The 23,756-nt window shown below is 45.8% G+C and overlaps 2 protein-coding genes across 3 annotated transcripts; one reads left to right on the top strand and one right to left on the bottom strand.

Annotated features, from left to right (window-relative positions):
* Positions 1-1,236: 1,236 nt before the first annotated feature.
* COPS3 (COP9 signalosome subunit 3) lies at positions 1,237-10,130 on the bottom strand. 2 transcript variants are annotated; one of them, XM_087912839.1, is made up of 12 exons: positions 9,867-10,130; positions 8,000-8,129; positions 7,185-7,297; positions 6,467-6,516; positions 6,089-6,181; positions 5,256-5,435; positions 4,440-4,580; positions 3,919-4,092; positions 2,700-2,786; positions 2,469-2,582; positions 1,831-1,911; positions 1,237-1,581 (listed from the first exon to the last, which is right to left on the bottom strand). In XM_087912839.1, the coding sequence occupies exons 1-12, from the start codon at positions 10,039-10,041 to the stop codon at positions 1,528-1,530; spliced, it is 1,392 nt and encodes a 463-aa protein (XP_087768965.1). In that variant the 5' UTR covers positions 10,042-10,130; the 3' UTR covers positions 1,237-1,527. The 2 variants fall into 2 exon arrangements, with proteins under 2 accessions (XP_087768965.1, XP_026560179.1); XM_026704394.2 differs by having other exon boundaries at positions 9,987-10,130.
* Positions 10,131-12,050: 1,920 nt separating this feature from the next.
* Positions 12,051-17,811, top strand: NT5M (5',3'-nucleotidase, mitochondrial). Its single transcript, XM_026704614.2, has 5 exons — positions 12,051-12,979; positions 14,613-14,713; positions 15,252-15,312; positions 15,651-15,765; positions 15,868-17,811. Exons 1-5 carry the CDS (start codon positions 12,686-12,688, stop codon positions 16,008-16,010), a joined length of 714 nt encoding a protein of 237 aa, XP_026560399.1. The 5' UTR covers positions 12,051-12,685; the 3' UTR covers positions 16,011-17,811.
* Positions 17,812-23,756: the final 5,945 nt, after the last annotated feature.

Here is a 23,756-nt window from a genome sequence, read left to right as displayed (position 1 = left end):
AATGTGGATTTTATATTTCTCCTCCCCTGGGGAAAATGGTACGGCCCGGTCAGTCCCATGAGAGTCATATGATAGAAACAATGCAAAATTTGTCCAGAGAGGATTTTATTTAGATTTGTATCTCGCTTTTCCTGCGGGAAGGAATTCGGGCCAAAGCGAATTACAGAAAAAAAAAGTGCATTATTTGGATGACCCCCCCCCCGCTTTTCCATTGCACCATCAACCAGGGTTGCAAAGTCTTGCATGCAAACAGAAGCACAATTGGGGGGGGGGGGAGTCTCTGCCCCAAAGAGCATGCAAATCCCTATGGGGCGGATCCAGACAATCATTTCTTGCCTTTGTTTTTGGGTGCGAGAGGATGATGGGCTTTGGTTCTCCGAGACGGTCCAGGGATTCTCAAATCTCAACAACTTTCATTATCGAGATGGGTGGACTCCAACTCCCAGAATTCCCTGGCCAGCCATGGAGGAACATGGGAATCTTCCCCACGTTGCTGAACCTATCTGACCCATGCAGGAAGCGCAGAATGGGGGAAAGGGGTCGAGACATCTCCCCAGGCTCTAGATCTCTAGACCAGGGGTCTCCAAGGTTGACAACTTTAAGCCTGGAGGACTTCAACTCCCAGAATTCCCTAGCCCTCCAGGCTTAAAGTCACCATGGTTGGAGATCCCTGTTCTAGATCTCCTTGCCGATTTTACAACTCGTGGATTTCCACTCCCAGAATTCCCCAGCCCACATGCTGGTTGAGGATTCTGGGAGTCGAAGTCCACAAGCCACTAAAGTCGCCCAAGTTGGAGATCCCTGGGACGAGATTCAGGATTATGACAGGTGTCCCTTTGGCAGAATTCCCCAACCAGACATGCTGAAGATAATAACTAGAGGCAGAAGAGATACAGAGGTGAGAAACTCCCAACTGCACAGGCTTAGCCAGGGGGTATTGGAGCAGTTGGAGGGACCGTGAAATTGCCAAGAAAAAGTCTCCCTATCTCCCTGCCGAATCAAAGCCACAAACCTTTAAAATCTACATTAAGGTGGGAAGAAAAGAGGAGAATGAATATTTTCCCTTAATTTTTTCAAGCTTACAAAAACGCTCTTGATTTTGCTGCAAGAAAGCGGCTTTCCGTGCGAACGATGAGTTTTCATACCATCAGAAATCTAACTCGCCTGGTAGAACTTTACTCTGAAGAAAGTTTTTTTTTTTTTAAAAAAAAGGAAGCCATTGCCAAAGCAGTAACATTCATAAAACAAAAAAAGTGAATTATTTAATGCATTAACAATGTTAAATCTCAAGATAAATCCACAACAGAATGAGACTTTCCCCCCCTTCCTTTGTAGAGCATTTCCCCACCCAAATCGTACAGTACTGAGAAGACATTTTCAGTTCAGATGCGACAGACAGTTCTCTGCTTTCTTCTTGGGGTTTTTTTTTTCTTAACACTCAAATCCTAAAGCTGTCTCTCTTTAGCTTTTTTTTTTTTGTATGTATATGTGTGTTTTACAAGAGAGTAGCAAGCAAAAATGTGGTTTTCAAGAATAACTGGAGGGCTTGCTTCCTGATTCGTCTTCTTGGGAGCCCATACTCTGCAAAGGGAAAAACAGGAATTGTTTTGAATCTGGAAGAGCAGAAAACAAAATGTCTTGTGATCTACGCAGACACGGAGCACGGAGGAGAATCCAGCAGAAAGGGCCAGGTTTTCTCATCAAATGAAATTGGTTCCTTTATGCTGATACAGAGACTCAAGATTTTTTTTATGAGGATATTTGTTTTTAAAAAAGAAAAATTCAGTATGGTGAAAGAGCATTTGATTCCGGAATGACCCTGGTGCTTACCTTCTGCACAAACTGAGGGTTCACGGTGATCTCCTGATCCATCGCTTTCAGTCTCTCGTCAAGTTCTATACATTTCAACATCTAAAGGAAGACAGAAGGGATTTCCTGGGAAGCTGTTTTACAGCCCACCGTGGACGAAGGGCTGCAAAAGTTGATGGGAGTTAGCCGAGATGCCTAAACTGATTGCTTTGATTAAAGAAAAGGACGCCATTTTGTTTTGGCTTGGAAGGAAAATGCTTCTGGGCTTTGACATTTGAGGTGTGTGGGGGGGGAATTAAACTTTGATACATCGGGTTTCGCTCATTTTAGACAGGTTTGCAGTTATAGAAATGGCTGCCATATATTATTGAAAGGAAAAACTGAAGGTTTTATGTTATGACCTTATTCTACTGCATTAGGATATTAAGAATTATTCTCTTTCTTTTCCTCTTTCCCCCACACTTTCCTCTCTTCCCTCCTTTATTTTCCCATTATCTTCAGTTTTCCTTGTATTTGGATAAGCTAATGAAAACATCTGAATCGTGGAAGCTGCATTGCAGCGGCATTCTCCAATACTGTAGGCTGGTAGCCCCTGGACTCACAACCATTCACTTAACGGCCGCTCTAAGTTAACGACGGAATAATCAAACCCCACTTACCTCCTGGTCAATGTTGTGGAGCATCGCTGGGTTGTTGTATTTCTCGGGATTGTCGTGAAAACAAACCATGCCGTCTTTCTGGTTGATACTTGCGAAAATTTCCCCGTCTTCTATCTGCATAAAAAAGGACACGGTTGAAGCAGGATTTTGCTTGGAAACAAACTCTCCCTGGCTTGGTTACTTTTGTGCTATTCAGCTTCTATTTCCAGCCAAGGCAAAAAAAAACCTTACCATATGAAGGACGTATTTTTCTGCCTCCTGAGGCCCCGATAATTGCACTCGGCTCGCCATGTCTTGTAGTGACAGTGTTAAAAATGTCTGAAAAGAAGAAGCACAGCCCAATGGAGAGACTGAACAAGTGATCTCTTCTGCTATCCCCTCCTCTAAAATCTCATCCGTGAAGTGGAATTTGCAAGACACTGCCTAGTTTTAAAAGAAAGGGAAGGGTTATTTTTTGCAAGGCAATGGATGGCAAATAAAAAGGAATTCTACGTGTTATAAAAGTAATGAAAGGTTAATTATTAAATGTTGTACCTTATGCTTCTTGACTCTTTGACGACTGTATCTTGTCTTTTATGTACAGAGAGCATTTGCACCAAGACAAATTCCTTGCGTGTCCAATCACACTTGGCCAATAAAGAATTCTATCTATCTATCTATCTATCTATCTATCTATCTATCTATCTATCTATCTATCTATCTATCTATCTATCATCTATAGCTATCTATCTATCTACCTATCATCTATTTATCTATCTTCATCATCTGTCTATCCTGTCTGTCTGTCTATCTCTATCTATCTATCTATCTATCTATCTATCTATCTATCTATCTATCTATCTATCTATCTACCTATCTACCTATCATCTACTATCTATCTATCTGTCTGTCTGTCTGTCTGTCTGTCTAGCTATCCATCCATCTATCTATCTGTCTGTCTATCTATCATCTATCTATCTATCTGTCTGTCTATCTATCATCTATCTATCTATCTATCTATCTATCTATCTATCTATCTATCTATAGCTATCTATCTATCTACCTATCATCTATTTATCTATCTTTATCATCTGTCTATCTTTTGTCTGTCTGTCTGTCTATATCTATCTATCTATCTATCTATCTATCTATCTATCTATCTATCTATCTATCTATCTATTATCTATAGCTATCTATCTATCTACCTATCATCTATTTATCTATCTTTATCATCTGTCTATCCTTTGTCTGTCTGTCTGTCTATTTCTATCTATCTATCTATCTATCTATCTATCTATCTATCATCTACTGTCTGTCTGTCTGTCTGTCTGTCTGTCTGTCTATCTATCTATCTATCTATCTATCTATCTATCTATCTATCTATCTATCATCTATCTCAAGTCCTTTTTCTCGGCAGAAGCCCCACTAAGCCTTGGCAGGGGAGTGGCAAATCTCAGGCTCGATGCCTCACCTTCGTCAGCCTCTGGATGTTCTTTTTGTAGAGCGAGGATAGGCACTGCTTCACCAGGCCCATGTTGTTATCCCGGGTAAAGGTCTCGCTGTGCTTGTTCACCAGACTCCGCAGCTCAGAGGGCTTATTGGTTGCATACACTTGCGCCAATTCATGATACGCGTTGCTAAGTGGCTGCAGTGGGAAAAGAGGACAAGGTTGTGGGAACAGAAGGGCGGGCACTTCAACCTCCCATGGTCCAGAAAAGACTGGCCCACCTGATCCCTATACTGGTTGTTAGGTTTCCTGCTTGAGTAGGCAACCTCCGGTCCCTTCCAGTTCTGTTATTCTGTTACAGGTTAGGCTTTCTCTCTTCCCCAAAACGTTTGCAAAGTACATTTTTTCCAGGCTGCTGCCCTGAACCCATCAAAACATTTCTACTACTCCTTCAATCAAGCTCACTTTACTATAGCTAGGAAATAAAATCTCCCCATGCCCGGGCCTCCCACCTCTTGGTTCAAACAGGATCTCTGGGGCCTCACCTTAACAAATCTACCTATTATTTGGGAAGTGTATTTCGGCAGCTGCTGCACTTTGCCAAGGAGTATCAAGGAGACTAGGATATACTTTTTGTACGATTCCAACATGATATGGCTGACAGCCATGGCAGGGGTGGTTATAGCCTGAAAAATAAAGGAAGGAAGGTTAGAGGCGGCCAGCAGAAAGACAGAAGATGGACCTTGGGGTCCTGGGGATCCAGGTTATGCCCTGGGGTGATGCAACTTTGTCCTAACATTATGGAAATTCAACTAAGCCTATTTCGAAGCAATTCTCCAAGGACAAAAGAAAGGCTGTAGCCTTACTTAACACCTGGTCAACAAAGGAAGTCTTTTTCTAGACAGGTAGCTATTTAGTCTCTTACAGAAAGGAAAATCAAAGAGCCCAACAACATCTTTAAAAGACTAACATTCGTTTTCGGCGTCACTTTTAACGGATCACAATGCAAAAAACCCCAATAACCCAGCTTGGTGCAGTGGTTCAGATACTGGCCCAGAAACCAGGAGACGGTGAGTTCTAGTCCCACCTTAGGCATGGAAGCTGGCAGGGTGACTTTAGCCCAGTCCTTGTCTCTCAGGCCAACATAGGGTTGTTATTGTGGGGAAAACAGGAAGAGTATTAGGTATGTTCACTGCCTTGAGTTGACCAGATATTTTGTAAAAACTGGGATAAAAATCTAACAATTTTATCTCTGCTGCAAGGAGTCACAGCTTCCAGTAATAGAGACTTTGCTGGTTTTTAACTGGGCTTTCGTGCCCTCAAGAAATTTTTCGACACCAAAGAGGAAGGAAAACAGTTACCTGCTCGTAAAAATAGAGTGCTCTTTCGAAATTTTTGAGCCCAGTGTATATCATTCCACCATAGTAGTAGTAACACAGAAAGTGCTTGGCATCGTAGGCCCCATTTTCTTTACAAATATCCATCATGTCCACATCTAGATACGGGAGGGCGGGTTTAAAGCATTTGGCTAATAAACAGAGCTAAAATGAAACAGACCAGGGTTAAGACATTAAAAAAAAAAACCAGTCGCAAGTCTTATTTGCTTCGGAGCAAGAATGTGAATCGTCAATCAAGGCAAAATACAGGTGGCGGGGGTGTGTGAAATGATATTCAGGGTAGCTGTGTCTCTGGGCTGGTGCATCAATTAGAACCACAGAGACATTCAGACTGTCACGTTGGACTTTTAAAGGCAGATAAAGCATGTACTTTCCAGGAAGTAATGCCATCAAAACTCCACTCCCTTTTCACAGGAGTCGCAGGGTGGGTGGCTGGCCTCTGGACTGTTTTTATCCCCCGGGCGTATGCCCCTGCTGTCGGCTGCTTCACGCCATCCTTGTGCAAAGGGTCCACACAAATTAGTTCAGACCTTTGTCTGATGACATGTGTGAAACCCAACCCTCAGAGAGATGGAAGCTACGTAGGGGAATTCGAAGCCAGCCTGATCACATCGGGGAAATTCAGCTTGGGAAGAGCTAAATTTAAAAAAGACTGCAGGCAACAAAAGGGCAGGGAATTGCCACGACGGGCAGCGAATGTCCCATTTAGTCTTAGTTCAGTTCTGCATCATGTTATTAGGACGGCCTATTCTGCTAGTAAGAGGACTTCATTTCCCACCTGACTTTAGGATCCTCACCTGGCAGAGATCAGCATGTATTGAGGTCAGTTGGTTGGTATTCATCTGCATTTTGTCTATAGCTTGCCTGAGAATGCTGATTCCGCGCAGGGGCTGTTGGAGAGCAAGCAAAAGAGTCAATTTCTACATGCATGCTAAAAAGAGATTTGTACATATTTGGAACAGCTTCACCTGTCCTGATGTCAGGAAGCTATACCCCCTGCCTCAAAGATGTAAAAATATCTCACCAACTTGGCAAGTTAGGACAAACGTTTATTTACTGTGATTTCTATACTTTATTTACACGTCACTGTTCTACTCCAGTGAGTATTGTTCAGCATTAGCACACCAGGATCAGCAGCCTGAGAATTAAAGGACTGCGCTGCTCAACTTCCTTACCTGCTTCCGTTCCACAAGGGCATTTGTTAACTGATGGCACAGGCCAGCAACTAGAGAGAAGGAAAAAAGAAGGAACTGAGACTGTGCTAACTAGCGATTTGAGAACATGGAAAAATCACACATCAGTGACTTTCATTTGTCCACAGGTAGATCCTTTTCAGTCAGACATTAAAGTCAGTGATACTCCTAGGAGGAGGTTAAGGCTTCAAGCTGTTAAGGTTTGTTAAATTACATTTGGAGCTTGCCTGTCTATGAAAATAGACAATAAGTAGAGCTGTAGATATACCATGTTTGGAATGTAGCAAAAAAAAGGTGATTCTTTTTTGGCCTATCAAAACCCCATCTCTCAGCCTTTAAGGCGATCTTTTATTGATTGAAAGGACAGGTCGCACAGTACGATCCTATGTGGTCCAGCTTCAACTCCTTTATTAAAAATAGACTTGTAGTGATTTTCATTAAAGTCCTTTCTTTTTATTGGCATTGTTATTTTTTCCTACCATTTTTCCTGTAATTTGTTCCTAATTATGTTAGTGTTATTTAGTATCCATGCCTACTCACAGACACTAAAGATAAAGCTACTATAGATATAATCTTATTCGGATTGATTAAATGATGTCGGCAGCCTCTATATTTTTTTTAGCACAATGTTCATTCGTAACTCTTAGCAAACCAATGCAGATTTTAGGCAAAAGTTCACAGGATGGCAGAAGCCACTTACAAGTGTCGGTGGCATATCGGATGTGCTCCCCATTGCAAGTGCTGATGAAAAGCTGGACCTGCGAGAATAACGTTTCGAAATCAGGGACGCTGGGCATAGAAAACTTCACAAACCTACAAAGGAAGACAAAGCACACAATGCAAGCCATCTCTTTCTGGGAACCCTGCCAGAGCTCCTTAAACCCCCGCGAAGGGCACGTTAAGTGGGTCAGATGGCCGGGTTGCGGGTTTTTAGTGTACTTGCTGTATGCAGCCACTCTTATGACTTGAATGAACATCTACAGCTAGTTAATAAATGTGGGAGAAAGAAATACAGGTAGTCTTTGTGTTAGGAGTGCAGAACAGGAGCTTATGGGCCCTTCCAGCTATCATAAAATGCACAACCTCCTCACTATGCTCACAGAGCCACATTCCTGCTGTTTGGCAACCAGTTTATGACCAGTTTTAAATTGTGACTGCGATGCTTTTTTGCCAGTTTTGAGTGTATTTTTGCTAGTTTCCAGCAGAACAAAAACAAAAGCCACCCAACTGGAAGAATGTGCCATTTGCATAGTGACTGTGAGGTTTGCTGAACAACCGTGAAAATGTCAATCTCGGATCCAGACACATGGCTGCCTTGACATATGACCACACTGACTTACAAATGGACTTCTGATCCCAGTTGTGGTGCTTAGTGGAGGGAGGATCTGCAAAGCTTACTTTTCAATTTTAAAAAATGGAATTATATGAAGCAGAAGGTTCACAGAAAAGAAGCATCGTGTTTGTCTCTCTATTCAAGTCTGAAGGAGGAGCTTCCAATAAACGAAGGTCACTTACAAAACAGCCAACACGCCCAGGGAGTGTTCCTGGACATCGAGTGCCCCGAGCACGGTATCCAAATGGGAGAGGTTTTTCGCTAGCAGTTCTCCACTTTTGTTGATCAGCTCGCAAAGCTGAGTCATTTGCCCTGAGAAAGGCGAAAAGGTTGGAAAGTGAGGGGGAGAAAGAGGATCCATCACTCTCTGCCCTATGAATAATAACCCGCTCTACAAACAGCAAATATCACAAGAACAGCCGTCTATGTCATAAAAGCAAAGCAGTAAAAAATCAAGCCAATACTATAATTAAAAAATATACAGCAGGGAGGGCATGTCTCAATTAATAAGCGCTCAAGAAACTAGAGGAAGGTGTCACATAATCAGCTCTACAAAACAAAACAACAAATTGTAGAAAAGGCGCTCTATTAATATTTTTATTCTACACTATTTCAGAAGGTTTTTATGGACCGAATTGTTTTCTAGACTCCCTTACCAACAGTTAATTTTCACATCACAATAATGCTAGGCTAGGAATAGATTAGAGGCCAGATTAATACCATGGACAGCACCCCAGCTGAAATCTGACCATTTCAATCCCTGAATGAAAACAGTTCAACCTAGGATAGAGTCTTGCACGTAAATCTCCTAAAATTTAAATTCCCCAAAACAACACACCCACACCTATGTAAATATACAATTTTCATAAATCTCTGCATATATGTAACAGTCATAAAACTGAAGATAAACTATTTGGAAAATAATTAAAACAATTCTTTGTGTTTCTACAAATAACATGAAATTAGAAAGCACCCAAGTCAGGGATTTTTAGAAGGATAGAATGAAGTTCAAAACGAGACAAAAATTTGCCACCGGACTGAAGCAACGAAAGGGAGTAGATTCTTCTGAGATTTTCCAGAGCAAAGTTAGGACCTTAAAACCAACTTCCAAGCTGAGAAATATTGCTTTTATAGACAAAGACTTTAACGAAAGAGAGCCAAAACCAGCAGCTTATAAACTGCGTCTCCCCAGGGAGGCTGAAACACCTCGCAAAAGTAGAAAACCAGGGGTCATAAAGCTACCTCATTGTTCTAAAGAACATGGATTTATTTCTTTTTCTTTAAGGATCTATTTACTTTATTGTCATTGAACCTCGTACATCGAAATTAAATACCATCTTCAGTGTACAATTTATGACTATGAAAATAAACATAAACACACATCCCTCACATTCCACACATTTAAAACCCTGATATTGCATTAATATTGCACCATACAGTAGAATTCAATAGTTATTGAATTGTTTTTTCTTCTTTTTCTTTAAGGGTTTATTTTTCTTTTATCGACTAAAGCTGTGGCTGCAAAGAAGACTTCCGTGGAAGACTTTCATGCTTTAAGATGTTCTTCCATGCCAGCCAGAGTTCGGCTCATTTTGAAAATAAAAAAAAAATTCAAACCAAAAGTCGAGCTAGTTAGAGAGGCAGAATCCAGAAGGAGCAAAAAGCAAAGAGCGATCCTTGGGGAGGGAGGGTTTAGAAGGGGAAAGGTGCGTGTCCCAGGTAGGTGGGGAGTGGGGCTGCCCCACAGAAGGCCACCCATTGACCTTCGAAAAGCTCAGCCAGGAGAATTGGGCTTTGGACAGGAGACCACCAGGCGATCCCAGAGGCCTGGGAAGGGAAAAGCCAAGCTGTGAACAGGCAGAGCGAGCCCCCCCGCCCCCATCCTGATTCTCCAGCTAGCCAGCCCCTTCCCCCACCCAGATTCCCAGCCAGCCCGGGAGCGCCAGGTTGGGGAAGGGCTGCTTTGCTCCCTCCCTTGCCCGCGAGGGGTTTCCAAGCCAAGAGGCGGGGCCCCGAAGCCCCGCCCCTCCTGCAGACAGACAGACAGACGCGGCAGCCAACGGACACCTCTGGGAGGCGGGCTCCCTTCCCGGCTCCCCTTTCTCGGAGGCCGCTCGGGGCTGGAGGGCGGCAGCGGCCTCCACGTGCGCGCCCGGCCTTGCGTCTCACCTTGGGCCGAGAGCTGCCGGACGCTGTTGACGAACTGCTCCAGGGCGGACGCCATGGCGGCGCGGGGGAGGGAAAGGCCCGGCCGGGTCAGCCGCGGAGGAGCCGCCTCTACCTCCTGCTCTTCCAGACGCAGCGGGAGCGACCTCGGCGCCGCGCAGGGCCAATCGGGGGCCGCGCTTTTGGAGCGTCACTTCCGGCGCGCGGCGCGGGAGCCCGGCTGGGGGCGTTGCCATGGGGATCGCCTCCCACCCGGAAGTGGGCGAACCGAGAGGGCTGCTTCCTGCTCTGGGGGGGGGAGTTCGCGCACGCGCAGTGGCTCCACAACAGTGCCCGTGGCCCCGCCCTTTTTGCTGAAAAGGGGGAGGGGAGCTTCATGCAGACTGCAAATTGTGAAAATGATATCTATTATCTACATATAATTAAACATGATGTCATTATTGCACTATATACTATATTATCTACATATAATTAAACAAAATATCATTATTGCACTATATACTATACATATTTATTAAAGATAGTGCAAAACACATTTAATAATGATGTGCACAGCATGTTTAATATATATATATATATATTAAACATGTGCACATCATTATTAAATAAATGTGTTTTGCACTATCTTTAATAAATATATATATAGTATATAGTGCAATTTATATATATATATATTTGTTTTCTGAGGTTCTCGCGGGTATTTGTATGTGGATCTTTGGTTATTCGGGTTTTCTCCCACATAAGATTGGATCATACGCGGGAGAAAACCCGAATAGATAAATAATCCAAAATGTATATTAGATTCTTAATCTTGCTCCATAGAAAATGGGCTTTTGGCTCTTTCACTAATCCAGGGACCAAAAAAAAAAAAAAAAGATATTTGTTCTCTAGGCATTTGTGACACTGGACAACCAGTGGTCTGGAATGGTATAGGTAGGGTTTCCTGGCTGAGCAGGAGGTTGGGTTAGAAGACCTCCAAGGACCCTTCCAACTCCAGTGTTCTGTTATTCTGGCTTTGCTTTATTGCCTGTCTTTTATAACGCAGCAGCGTTTAATGTGACGAGGTCTCCGTTTTATCAGGTGGGTCTTCTCCGTCTAAACTTATGCCATTTAAAAATAGAGGAGGAAGCCTCAACCTTCTTTGATTCCTGCCATGGAAGAAACGCTCCTTCACCCCAGCAGGATTCAGGCACCCCAGCAGGTGTCTGAGACTTGCCAGGGACCTGGAACCTGCCTAGGTGGGGGACCTCAGCCGGAAGAATGGAAGGGATCCATCTTCCAGGAAGACCATCGAAGACCAGAAGTCGAAGTTCAAAGTTCAAACCTTTATTGTCAATGCACAATATGTGTACATGAGCCTAATATACATATACATATACATACATGCATAAATAAATACATACATACATACATACATACATACATACACATTGGTATATACACTGGCACTGTAAGTCTATCACATTAAGCCTGATTGCGGTGTTATGTTGTGTTTAGTAATCTGACAGCCAACAGGGTTTAGTAGTCAGACTCAGGAAAGACCGCCCAATGTCCTAATTAGTGCCCAGACGCTCCAATTCCTGGACTTCCATTGGCCTGGCACCCTCCTTGACTAGAGAGCACAATCTGAATCCGGCTCCTGTCAGAATCACTTCTGGGGTCTTCAGGGCAGTAGCCTTTCAGGTTTAGAATTCAGAGGGAGGTTTGCTGGACCAGAAAGTCCAGTTGCCTCTTGAAAAAGCACCTTTGGGAAAACCCTGAGATGTTTGGCTCAAAAGAAGTCTGCCCAATTGGTTCTATAAATTGTCCTCCTTTAGTGACCGCAATGGGGAGACCACCAGCTGGTCATTTTAAGAAGCTTAAGTGAAATTTAGAGGATGCTTGAAGTCTCCCTTAGGAAGAGAGAAGCAGCCCCCACCCCCCTTTCTGGCTTTATTTCCTGGGAAACCCACGCAGGACCCTGCCCCTTCCACCCCACCCCTGTCCTGGTTCGCCTTCCTCTCCCCTGCCGCTTCCCTGAGCCCCGCAACGGTTCCGCATCGTCAGTTCTGCACCCGGGGAAAGGAGCGGAGAGGCCGGAGCGAGGTCCGGTTTGGCCCGGAAAGAGGAGCCCCCGGCACGTTACCCAGCCACCCCCGCCGCCCTTTTGCAGAGCGACGGCAAGGAGAAGCGGACCCCGCCGGGCCGGTAGCTGGAGGGAAGGGGCTGGAGGAGCTGGGCTGAACCGGAGCAGCTCCCGCGGCTCGCTGGGACGCTTTGGCGCTGGCGAGCAACGTCCCTTGCTTGTTTGCTTTTCTCTCTTTCCCTTCGCTTTCTTTTCCTTTCCTTGGACCCTCCCTCTTTCTCTCTCCTGCCCTTCCTTCCTTCTTTCTAATCCCTCCTTCCTCCCTCCCTCCTTTCTCCCTTCCTCTCTTTCCTTCCTTCTTTCCTTCCTCCCTCCCTCCCTCGTTCTTTCTTTCCTTCCTTCCTTCTTTCCATTCTTTCCCCTCCAGCCTCCAGCCCATCCACGAGCCCCGAGTTCCGCAGTGGCCGCCGGGCGCTTTCCTCCCTCCCTCCCTCCCTCTGTGACCTGCGGATCTTGCGGCAAAGGCCGGGGGCGGGGGGGGGAGCGAAGGTGGCCGGAGAGGCCGGGTCCTGCCCTGAAGGGGGTCAGGACCTCCCCCCTCCTCCATCTCCCCGCCCAGAGACGCCCCTACCCGGCCATGATGTGCCGGGGCACCCGCAGCCTCCTCCGGCACCCGCAGCGGGTCCTGCGCGCCTGGGCGCCTCTGCTGGGCGCGGGCATCGGCCGGGCGCATTCGGGGCGCTCGGCTGCTGCTCCTCCTTCCCGGCCGCTGCGGGTGCTGGTGGACATGGACGGGGTGCTGGCCGACTTCGAGGGGGGGTTCTTGGAGAAGTACCGCGCCCGGTACCCGGACCTGCCCTACATCGCGCTGGACGAGCGGCGGGGCTTCTGGGTCTCGGAGCAATACGGGAAGCTCCAGCCTGGACTGAGCGTGAGTCCCGACCTCACACACAACACACACACACCGATGACCTTCGGGGGAAACGTCCGGAGGGCGACCGGGGAAGCAGAGTAAACAAGGTGGGGCTGACCGGCCGCTGCTCCTTTGCTCCCCGGCCGTCGGGCGCTCCAAGGATTTCAGCACCTTTTCTGCATGCCCAAAACCTCCCCGGCAGTCTCAGTTTGCTGCTGGGGAGGGAGGGGATTAAGGTTTGCTGGCCGCTGGGCCCCCAGCCAAAGGCTCCCCAATCCATTTCAGGCTCAGGAGCTCTGTACCCGCTTCAGGGACCGTCCACTGCACTGTTTAGCTTTACTCCGGGGTGTAGAGGCCTTCCTTATTCTTCAGAATAGGATAGAGCTGGAAGGGACCTTGGGGGTCTTCCAGTCCAGCCCCTTGCTGAAGCAGGAGAACCTATACATTTCAGACAAACACCTGTCCCTTCTCTTCTTAAAAGCCTCCAGTGTTGGAGCACCCACAACTTCTGATGGCCAGCCAGAACGGCTGGTTAATTGGTTAACTGTCCTCACTGTTAGGAAGCTTCTCCTTAATTTGAGGTTGCTTCTCTCCCATCCTTTGTTTCTGGTCCTGATCTCCAGTTCTAAGTATTAGAAGCTGAGTATTTACTGGCCGGATGCCCTTCCTGTTGCCAGTGCGGAGTTTTGTTCAGCTGATATATTCTCAGTGTGCCCAGAGAGAGAAATATCTGCCTCTGCCTAGGATCGAACTCAAAGCCTCCTGATTGTGAGGTGAGAGCTCCACCTCGAGGCCACCACACCGCTCTCATTAAGCGAATCACTGCACTGATGAAGTTAATAACATGGTTGTTAAGCGAATCTGCTTTATCTGTTGGCCTGGCTTGTCAGGAGGTCACCAAAAGGGGGAATCACACGGCAACTGTCATAGATGTGGGACAGTTGCCAAGAGTCTGGATTTTGATCCCGAGACCCTGGGGAGGTAGCAGGGGTTGTAAGTGGGGAAAATGGTCCCTAAGTGACTTTGTTCAGTGAAGTTGTACCTTGGAATGGTCACTAAATGAACGGTTGTAAGTTGAGGACTACCTGTATCATTTCTAGATCGTCTCCTGGATTCCACATGTTTGGAGACACGTCGCTGGTCTTTGGTTGCCTTCATTAGGGGACTGGAGGCTCAAACATACAAAGAACGATTACAGGAACTGGGCTTGGCTAGTCTAGGGAAGAGAAGGACCAGGGGAGACAGGAGAGCAGCCTTCCAATATTTGAGGGGCTGCCCCAGGGAGGAGGAGGAAGGGGTCAAGCTATTCTCCAAAGCACCTGAAGACCAGACAAGGAATAATAGATGGAAACTGAACAAGGAGAGATTCAACCTAGAAATAAGGAGGAATTTTCTGACAGTGAGAATAATCAACCCCTGGAACAGAAACTGCCTTCAGAAGTTGTGGGAGCTTCATCCCTGGAAGCTTTCACGAAGCCTGCCATCTGTCAGAAATTATGCAGGGTCTTCTGCTTGGGTGAGGGGTTGGACTAGATGACCTACAAGGTCCCTTCCAACTCTGATTATCTGTTATCTGTTATGTGCTGTTGTTTGCACCTGTGTTTTCTCTCTCTCTCTCTCTCTCTCTCTCCCCGCTCCTCTCACTTTACAGGAAAAGGCTATCAGTATTTGGGAATCCAAGAACTTTTTCATGGAGCTCAACCCTCTGCCAGGGGCTGTGGAAGCTCTGAAGGAGATGGCAGAATTAGAAGCGTAAGTATCAGCCCATAAAATGGGAACAGCAGCAAATCCTCCAGGTGTTTCCTACCCTGTGCTTCTCTAGATGAATCATAGAACGTAGAATCCTAGAAGGGACCTCGGAGGCCTTCAACCCCATTACTCAAGGCAGGAGACTTCAGATCATCCCGGTCAAATGGTTGTCCAGTTATACTTTTGAAAACCTCCAGTTTAAAAATAAATAAATCCTGTTTTCAAAACTGAACCTCATTGGTTTTTCTGGTGAATGGGCTGGGAGAGTAGATCCTGTAGAAGGAAAGCGGCAGGGTAGGGAGCGGGTGAGACATCCCACCCCTTTCTGGAGAAGTTCCAGAACTTGAGGGAGAAATGGCCCAAGCATTCCAGTTTGTAGAAGACCTAGGAAGCGGAAAACTCTTTGTCAACCAAATCCATCCATCACAAATCAGTTCCTTTTTGTTTCCATGCATAGAAGGTTCCGTTGGAGAGTCAGAACCCAGTTGTGGAAAAATAACTGAGAAATATGAGTGGTTCTCGTTCTCTCTTTTTATGGTAGGACTGAAGTCTTCATATGCACGAGTCCCATCAAGAAGTATCGCTACTGCCCGTATGAAAAGGTAAAGCCTGCTCAACAAATCTTGAGTTACTCACTGGTGAAATCAGGAGAACCAGGATTTTATACGAAGGCACGCTAAACAGTGCCGGCGTTAAAGGAATTGGTCTGATTTAACCTCACCTTCCAGCTCTCTTCCTTCTCGCAGCTGGCTTGTTGGCGGGAACCCTTTGCCCCCATGTTTTCTTTATTTTAATTTATTTGCGTATTAAATTGATACGCTGTTTGTCTCGGCCTAAAAACGAGTCTGGGAAGCTTTCGTTTTATCGCTGTCCCCATCCTACAGACAAAAGTTTTCTCCAGCCACGTGTTTTCACCTTCATGTCCTCTGCTGCTTTCCAGTTCGCTTGGATAGAGAAGCATTTCGGACACGAATTTTTGGAGCACGTGATTCTCACCCGGGATAAGACCATCGTCTCTGGACATGTACTGATTGATGACAGGCCTGATATCTTAGGTAAGGCGGGGAGGGCTGGTGCTGGGGAAGGCAACCCTTGGAGAGGCCAAAAGGTGGACCAATTTGCACATCTTCACGCGCCATTTTTCCTTTCTCTCCCAGGAGTGGAACGGAGTCCCACCTGGGAGCACGTGCTTTTCACCGCCTGCCACAACAAGCATCTGCAGCTCCCACCTTCTTGCCACCGGTTGCACTCGTGGGCTGATGATTGGAAGGCCATCTTGGAAAGCAAGCGAACTTGCTGAAGCTTGGAGAGTTCTCAGCAAGGCCAGCAAAGAGCGGGTCTGGTTGCCTGTGGCTATTTTCTCGAGTTTCTGGCCAGAAGAAGAAGAAGAAGAAGGTACCTGTTGCCTTCCTTGGGTCTGGGCTGGCATGTCAGAAGGAAGAGTTGTAGCCTCAAATGGCAGCCGGTTTTGACAGTTAAAGGAAGTCCTTGAGTGTCTACAGGAGTGGTGTTGGCCAAGTGTTCCAACTATGTTGAAGGCCTCTCATTGAGTAGATCAACTCAGGATGGTTTCCCATCCCTGTTTAAGTTTCTGTGGGGACTTCTTCGTTCAAGATGATGGCCATCCTCATCTTTGGCCTCCAATGGATGGACACTGAGCTTCTGGAGCTCCAATGACCCTTGTTGCGATGGACGTGCAAGAAATGTTCCAGAGCATAAGGAGGTCGGTGGCCTCCAGACCTCATGTGCCCAGCCACAATCTCACAGGCATGTGTGAGTTTGCTGCATGGATTCACCTGAAGGATCTCTTGATTTCAGAGCTTTCTAAAATCCAGGGAGCATCGGGGGTCAAAAAATCAAGATGGATCTGCAACTGGGAAGTCAAATCCACGTGTAATGTTGCACATTCTATAGACAAGTCTTCAATGCCCTGTTGTAGCTTCCGTCCTGACTTTTTAATCATGTCCCAGAAAAACTTCAACTGTTCTGTGGGGCAAAAAGGCCATGGATGAGTCCAAGTGGCCCCTAATGTCTCACAAACGGTAACAGAAGAGTTACACAAGTAAGGTCTACGTTTCTCGTTCTGGAGGTCTTCACACGTATCCCTTCCGTTCCTGGAGACTGTGCTGAGCTGGTCGTTCCAGGGGATATCTGAATGTTTTCCGAGAGTAAACAGGGTGTTGTTCCTAAGGATTTATTTGTGGACAGTATGGGAAGCAACCTCTGAAGTTCTACAGAATATTGCATCTCTCTGTGGGGTCCTTTGAGCTTGGTGGTTTTCTTGGAGACGTTTCATGACCAAACTAGGGGGAATCATCAGTGTTAGAAGGGAGTGGGGAAAACTTTTAGCACTGATGATGTTTCCTAGTTGGGTCACAAAACAACTGCAAGAAAACCATCAAGCTCAGAGAACACCAAAGACCTCACACTTCGTCTCCAAACTACAACCATTCTCTCCTATCTCTGAAATGAGATACTTTGCACCTCCCTAACTTCTACCTGGATGGATTCCACTCTCCATCCTTCAGGTAGAGATTGACATTGGGGCAACACGAATCTGTTCATATCTTCATGGGGAACCTTCACATCTTGCCTAGAAGATTCTAACCTTGGTCTGCTAGTTTTCCTTTCTCTGCGCTAAGTTACATCAGCTTCAAACCTCAAAGGGGACAGTCCCAAGACAGGTTACTCCATCCACCTTTTAATCTGCAGTTAGTAAGTTCTCACTTGGTCTGGGAAGAAGCTTGTCCCAACATTTGCCGTTCTCCAAATAGCTCTCGTCAGTGTTAGAGTGTTATTGTGTGTGAGAAACACTTCAGAATCCTTTCAGAAAACTTCAGGCAGAGCCATTTTTTTCACAGACTCAAACTGGTCGTCGTGAACTTGGTTGTGGGGTTTTTCTGAAATGTTCAGATGACTCCATTTGACACCTCACCTGACAGACCAGGATGTGATATTAATGCATGGAGATTCCAGGAACGAGGAATCTCCTCAGGCACGCACAACATTCGGTCTATTTATTTAACCTGACTGTCTCCAGCTCCGCAGCTCTGCGTACTTTTATTGTGCAAATACAACCAACAATTCCTGCTTGCAAAGAATCCTGTCGTGTTTTGTCATGTGCCATACCTGTGGGTGGTGTGTTGCAATGTAGCCGGATCAGCCATGTCTGATTCAATTCTTCACTTTTCTCTAAGTCAAGGATCTCTCCTGGGGATTTGACTGGCATGCACCTCATTGGGGTGGCTTGCTGGTTCCTTTTACAGATTAACAGAGTTCAAAGGGACCTTGGAGGTCATCTAGCCCAACCCCCTGCCCGAGCAGGAAAGCCTACATCGATTTTGACAGATGACAGTCCGGTCTCTTCTTGAAAGCCTCCAGTGATGGAGCTCCCACAACTTCTGAAGGCAACTTCTGTTCCATTGGTTGACTGTTCTCACTGTCAGAAAAAAATTCTCCTTATTTCCAGGTTGAATCTCTCCTTGTTCAGTTTCCATCCATTCTTCCTTGTCTGGCCTTCAGGTGCTTTGGAAAATAGCTTGACTCCCATCTCCTCTCTGTGGCAGCCCCTCGAATATTGGAATCCTGTCTCCGCTGGTCCTTCTCTTCCCTAGACTAGCCAGGCCCAGTTCCTGCAACTGTTCTTCATATGTTTGAGCCTCCAGTCCCCTAATCATCCTGGTTGCTATTCTCTGCACTCTTTCTAGAACCTCAGGGGTTTTTTTTATAGTGTGGTGACCAAAACTGGGTGTAGTACTCTAGGTGTGGCCTTACTAAGGCTTTATTTATAGGGTGGTGGTGGTAGCTCCCTTCATCTTGATTCTACCCCTCTGTTAATGCAATTTAGGATTTTATTTCCAGCTTATTTTTTTCTCCCCTATCTACCCCAGGTTCTGAACTTTCCAATCGGTATATGCTGTCAACGTTGAACATGCACAGTGTGCTAAATTCCCGAATCTGCCACCAGAGAGCAATCTAGGCCAAGGGTTGGTTCTCTTTTATTTTATTTTATTTGGGGGGATGGGCTAGACCAAATCGCAGCAAAGTCCAATTCCAAGGCGGCAGAAACCTGAAACCACTTTTTCAAAAATCCAGTTTTTCACCTAAAGCTTTTGTGCAAACATTGATGGGGGGGGAGGGGGGGGCCTCAGCCCACGCCTCCAGAGAGACATGCTGTCCAAAAGTTGAACAAGCTCCCTTGATGGGGGAGTGTAGCTAACAGGGAAACAGCCCGGTTATCTAGCCTTCTTTTCAGCTGTTTTTTTTTGGATTTCAGGAATTAAAGACAAACATTGGGGTTTTAAAAGTGAAGAAGGTGAGGAAGGGGGTGTTGGGGGGATGGGAAATAAAAGAAAAGAAAGAAAAAGAAAGAAAGAGAAAGAAAAAGAAAGAAAGAAAGAAAGAAAGAAAGAAAGAAAGAAAGAAAGAAAGAAAGAAAAAAGAAAGAAAGAAAAGAAAGGGAGAGGAAGGGGGAGGGAGATAGAGAGAGGGATGGAGGGAAGGAAGGAAAAGAAAGAAGGAAGGGAGAGAGAAAGAAAAGAGGAAGGAAGGAAGGAAGGAAGGAAGGAAGGAAGGAAGGAAAGGAGGACGAAAGAAGCAGCACATTTTGCAAGTCATACATTTGAGTCAAAAGAATCCATATTTGTCAGTCGCGGCTCATGAAAGCATCTGCCTCTGAATAAAGCAGGTTGGACTAGAAGACCTCCAAGGTCCCTTCCAACACCCTTACTCTATATCCTAATTTTGAGCTTCTGTAGATTCACATCACCCCCCTTCTACAGTCAGTGGGGAATTCAAAAAGAAGATGGAAGGAAATGCTTTCTATTCCAGAGACAGGGACTGGTTTAACGTCCTGCTTTACCGCCTTGCCTTATCCACCTATCACCTCCGCTGGATGTACAGAGCACCGGCGGCTTTCGCCCCTAAGCTGGCGCCTGAATGGCACCTAGACCCGATTCCATCCAGCCCTTCCTCGAATCCAGTTAATTTTCTGAAAGGGATCCACTTTCGGGACCCCAAAGAGAAGGCAAAGCTCCTCTCAGGCTCGCTCGGCAGAAAGGTTTGGCCTGACCCAGAGGGTTGGATCGGAGCCGATCAGACGCATCGCTCTGGCACGCCGAAGTGCGTCAGGTCACAGAGTGTGCCTTTGTGCCTAGCTTCCCTTGCACAACCTTGGGGACAGCTTAGCCCACACTGTGACGTTGGCAAACATTTCTGGAGAGGAGAGTGGGGGGGAAAAGAATCTTGCTGGAAAGGAAACCCACAAGGTGTGTAGCATTCGGGGCACCGCGGCTTTCCTTTCCCCACACTGGATGGTGACGCACCCCTTCCAAACACATCAGTCTTTTTTTTTTATTTTATTTTCCCCACCTCAAAAGGACACAAATCCCCTTTTGTTGTTCTTGTTTTTGACTCTTGCTCTCTGACATCACGGGGAGTTTGCTCAGCCAACCTCAAGGCTGGAATTTTTTAGCATTCAGACGATGGGCAAAGTTGGAGGACAGGACTGGGGGTGTGTGGGGGGGTGGAATGCATCAAGAAAAACCCACTTAAAATTCACCTATGTTTGTTTTCTTCCTTTTCCTTTTTAAAAAAAAACTCAAGTGATTTATGCAATTTATGCAATTCTGAGACCTGCTTTATCTTCCCAGCTTTGGGCAAAGATATAATTCTTCCTTCAGGCCATTCTTCTTCTACCGTGCGTGGCTCTTTTTAAGCACCTGCATTCTACCAGCAGAATGTGGTTTGTCTATGTTGTGATCATCCCCTTCGGGGCTCCCGATCCAGATATTTATGGGTTTTACGGCTTTTACGGGTTTGAAGTGGGTTTTGCAATCTGCGGGGAGAATTTGGGCTATTTGAGCAAAAACCACTATAATCGATACAGCCAGGGGCTGCAGCCTTCTTTCGAGCAGGGAAAATAAGCTTGCAAAGAAGATTTTAGGAAAGAAGAAGCGGGAAAAAAAGTGATTTTTAAACAGTTTTGCACGGCCGGATTTCCCAGCACATTGCTTTCCTTCTCTCTTCCACTTTTCTTCTCTTAAAAGGTTAGAGAGAGCATACGTATATTTAGACAAATTCAGATCGTTCTTGACTTATGAATAGTGACTTATTTACAGTTGGAAAATGGGACTTAAGACCCAGTTTTGAAGTTCCACATCTACCCCCCTTCCCCCCGCCCCCATGGTCCTGCGACCCCATCTGGGCACATGGCAGCCAGCCTGCATTTACAGACACAAGACTGTGATTTACCAGATTTTTGACAGAAACTGATGTTCGTTTGTCATTTCCTGGAGAAAAACAATGGGTTTCACTTAATGACCACTGCCAAAAAGGTCATAAAATGAGCTCTAGTCACATATTGACCGTCTTTATGACCCTCTCAACTTACGACTGTAATGTCGGGCTCAGTGATGGTCCTGATTTGAGGGCTACCTGTAACATAAAGGGGAGCTGATGCTGCCTCTGGGCCACCTACGGTTTGCAGCAACTGAACTCAGAAGGACCAAGAGCCAGAAATAGCTCCGAGAAGGCTGGCTGCGTACCGCAAGTCATTTTCAAAATTAAGGGCCAGATTGCTCCTCTATAAAAGAAGAATCGGTAAACACAAACCAAATTGACTTTTCCGCAGACATAACATGCTCTCATATTTTTTCTCTGTTTTGATCTGTGTTTATGAACAGAGGCGAGCAGCTGCAAAACTTCTGACCTACTTTGTGTTTGTAGGCGGCTGAGTGGAAAGGAAAAAAAAAGGATATTTATTGTCCCATTTTTTAAATGCCCCCGTTGACCGAAGCAGCCTGCCATGGCTTCTCTGGGCCAAAGAAGAACAAAATAACCTTTCTTAAGAAAAGGCCCTGGAAAGGTGGAGAAGGAAGACCAGGACTCTGAAATCTTGGTGGGTTCGATTTGATTGGGTGGCCAGTTGACCTCCAAAGTAATTTCTTAAATTCTTATTTCACTTGATTGGCAGCTTCTAACGACCATCTGATGAGTAGAAACCAAAAGAAGCTTTTAAAGAGTGATTAGACGTTAAAAATTCTGCTCTCCACGTTTTCCAGAGAACTTCCTTGTGGAGCGGAGAGGCTGGTTGGAAAGTTAGGGATCCAGGTCAGTGGTTTTTTGGCAACCTTAAGACGGGTGGACTTCAACTCCCAGAATTCCCCACCCAACCAGGTCAGGCTGGCAGCCCCAACAGCTCTCTCAACCCTTGTGTGGATGCTGCCTGAGGATGGTGGGAACCGAAGCCGCTTTGGCCACAATCAGGGTTTGAAAAGACTTAACTGAGTTCCAGATTCACATTTGAAGATGAATCACCTGATAGTGAGATAGGCAACATGTACATTTAATAAATAAGTAGATAAGTAGGTAGGTGCTAGACAGACAGACAGACAGACAAATAATGATGAGATAGATAAATAATAGATAGATAATGAGATAGATAATGAGGAGATAGATTGATAGAGACGATAGAGGTAGATAGATGATAGGTAATGAGATAGACGGATGAATGGATGGGTAGATAGATATAGATAGAGATGATAGTTAGCTGGCTAGATAGATAGATAGATAGATAGATAGATAGATAGATAGATAGATAGATAGATAGATAGATAGATAGATAGGATAGATGATGGATGGATAGATAGATAGATAGATGTGAGAGAGACAGAGAGAGAGAGAAAGAGAGAGGTTTATTTGCTGTGTCAAATTTTGAAGCCTCCAAGTTGCAAAGGCCTCAAATATCAAAATCGGAGCCTTCCACGTGTTTCTCATCAACACCGCCTATTTTTATGGGGACATAATTTGAGTTATTTTTGTATGGGGGGGGAAGAAGTCACATATGTTTCAACAATAACACTGACCCACTGTACAAACCCTCCTGGAAAATAAAGCTGATCTCAAAGAACAGCCATCCGAGTTCATTTGCACTCAATGCTGGGCAGGTCGAATGTACAATAAATTCCCGCTGTGCGAGAGCCCGCAGGAGATATAAAATGAGAACTCTGCTGCTTTTGTGGGGGTGGGGGAAGCACTCCCCGGGCAGGTATTTTTACAGTCCAGGGAGAAACTGAAGCCTTGAAAAGAAGAGGAAAGGTGAAAGCAATGGGAAGAAGTCTTAGCAATGCACCCTGGTGGGAGGGGATTCACCAGCCAGGTAAGAGGCGGAGCCAACTCCACCAAACAAGGAACCATTAGAGGTGGAAGGCTGGAGACCATCTCCTATCGAAGTACCATTTGGGGGAAATAGGTGGAGGCAGAGGAGGAAGAGAAGGAAGAGAAGAGGAAGAAGAGGAAGGGGGAAAAAAAAAACAGCCATTGTTGCTTCTTGTCTTTCCTTCCGGATCAGGTGAAAACAAGGATGCTCTCCAGCCCTTTGAAGGAATTCAAAGCAAACATGTCTCCCCTGGATCTTCTCCCGCTTTTATTAAGCTTAAACAGAGAAAGCCCTCAACTTACCACAGTTCATTTAGTGACCGTTCAAAGTTACAATGGCACTGAAAAGGACGACTTAGGAGAGGACCACTCTCCAGACTTACGATCCCCATAGTCACGTGATCAAAATTCAGATGCTTGGCAACTGGCATGTACTTAGGATGGTTGCAGTGTCCTGGAAGGGGAGGGGGTGTCACGTGGTCCCCTTTTGCCACCGTCTGCCCCGCAAAGTCAATGGGGAAGCTGGATTCACTCAACGACCGTGTTGCTTAACAATTGCTGCAAAGAAGGTCACAAAATGGGGAAAGCTCACTTAACAATCGCCTTGCTCAGTGACAGAAATTTGGGGCTCCGTCGTGGTGGTAAGTCAGGAATGAGGCAGTGGCCTAGAAGTGGAGCTCTCACCTCACAATCAGGAGGCTGTGAGTTCAATCCTAGGTAGAGGAGGATATTTCTGAGGATATATCTGCCGAACATAAACTTCACACTGGCAACAGGCAAGGCATCCGGCCATTAAAATACTCTATTCTAGCTCTATTCAGTTGCTCAGACTCCACCCTGCAAGGGATTAGGGGGTCGTTAAAAGAAGATGTTAAGTGAAGATTGTGGT

Source organism: Pseudonaja textilis, chromosome 14, assembly GCF_049901715.1.
Source record: "Pseudonaja textilis isolate UNSWEBS1 chromosome 14, rPseTex1.2, whole genome shotgun sequence".
Taxonomy (NCBI): domain Eukaryota; kingdom Metazoa; phylum Chordata; class Lepidosauria; order Squamata; family Elapidae; genus Pseudonaja; species Pseudonaja textilis.
The sequence above is the reverse complement of the archived record's forward strand: the minus strand, read 5'-3'. Positions and strand labels throughout refer to the sequence as shown.

Coding starts and splice junctions, on each gene's coding strand:
- COPS3 (XM_087912839.1), bottom strand. CDS start 10,041: ATGGCGTCCGCCCTGGAGCAGTTCGTCAACAGCGTCCGGCAGCTCTCG. Junction 8,130..9,866: donor AGGTGTCCGTTGGCTGCCGC/GTCTGTCTGTCT, acceptor CGCCTTTCTCAG/GGCAAATGACTCAGCTTTGC. Junction 4,093..4,439: donor TAATAGGTAGATTTGTTAAG/GTGAGGCCCCAG, acceptor TTCCCACTGCAG/CCACTTAGCAACGCGTATCA.
- NT5M (XM_026704614.2), top strand. CDS start 12,686: ATGATGTGCCGGGGCACCCGCAGCCTCCTCCGGCACCCGCAGCGGGTC. Junction 12,980..14,612: donor AGCTCCAGCCTGGACTGAGC/GTGAGTCCCGAC, acceptor CTCACTTTACAG/GAAAAGGCTATCAGTATTTG. Junction 15,766..15,867: donor TGACAGGCCTGATATCTTAG/GTAAGGCGGGGA, acceptor TTTCTCTCCCAG/GAGTGGAACGGAGTCCCACC.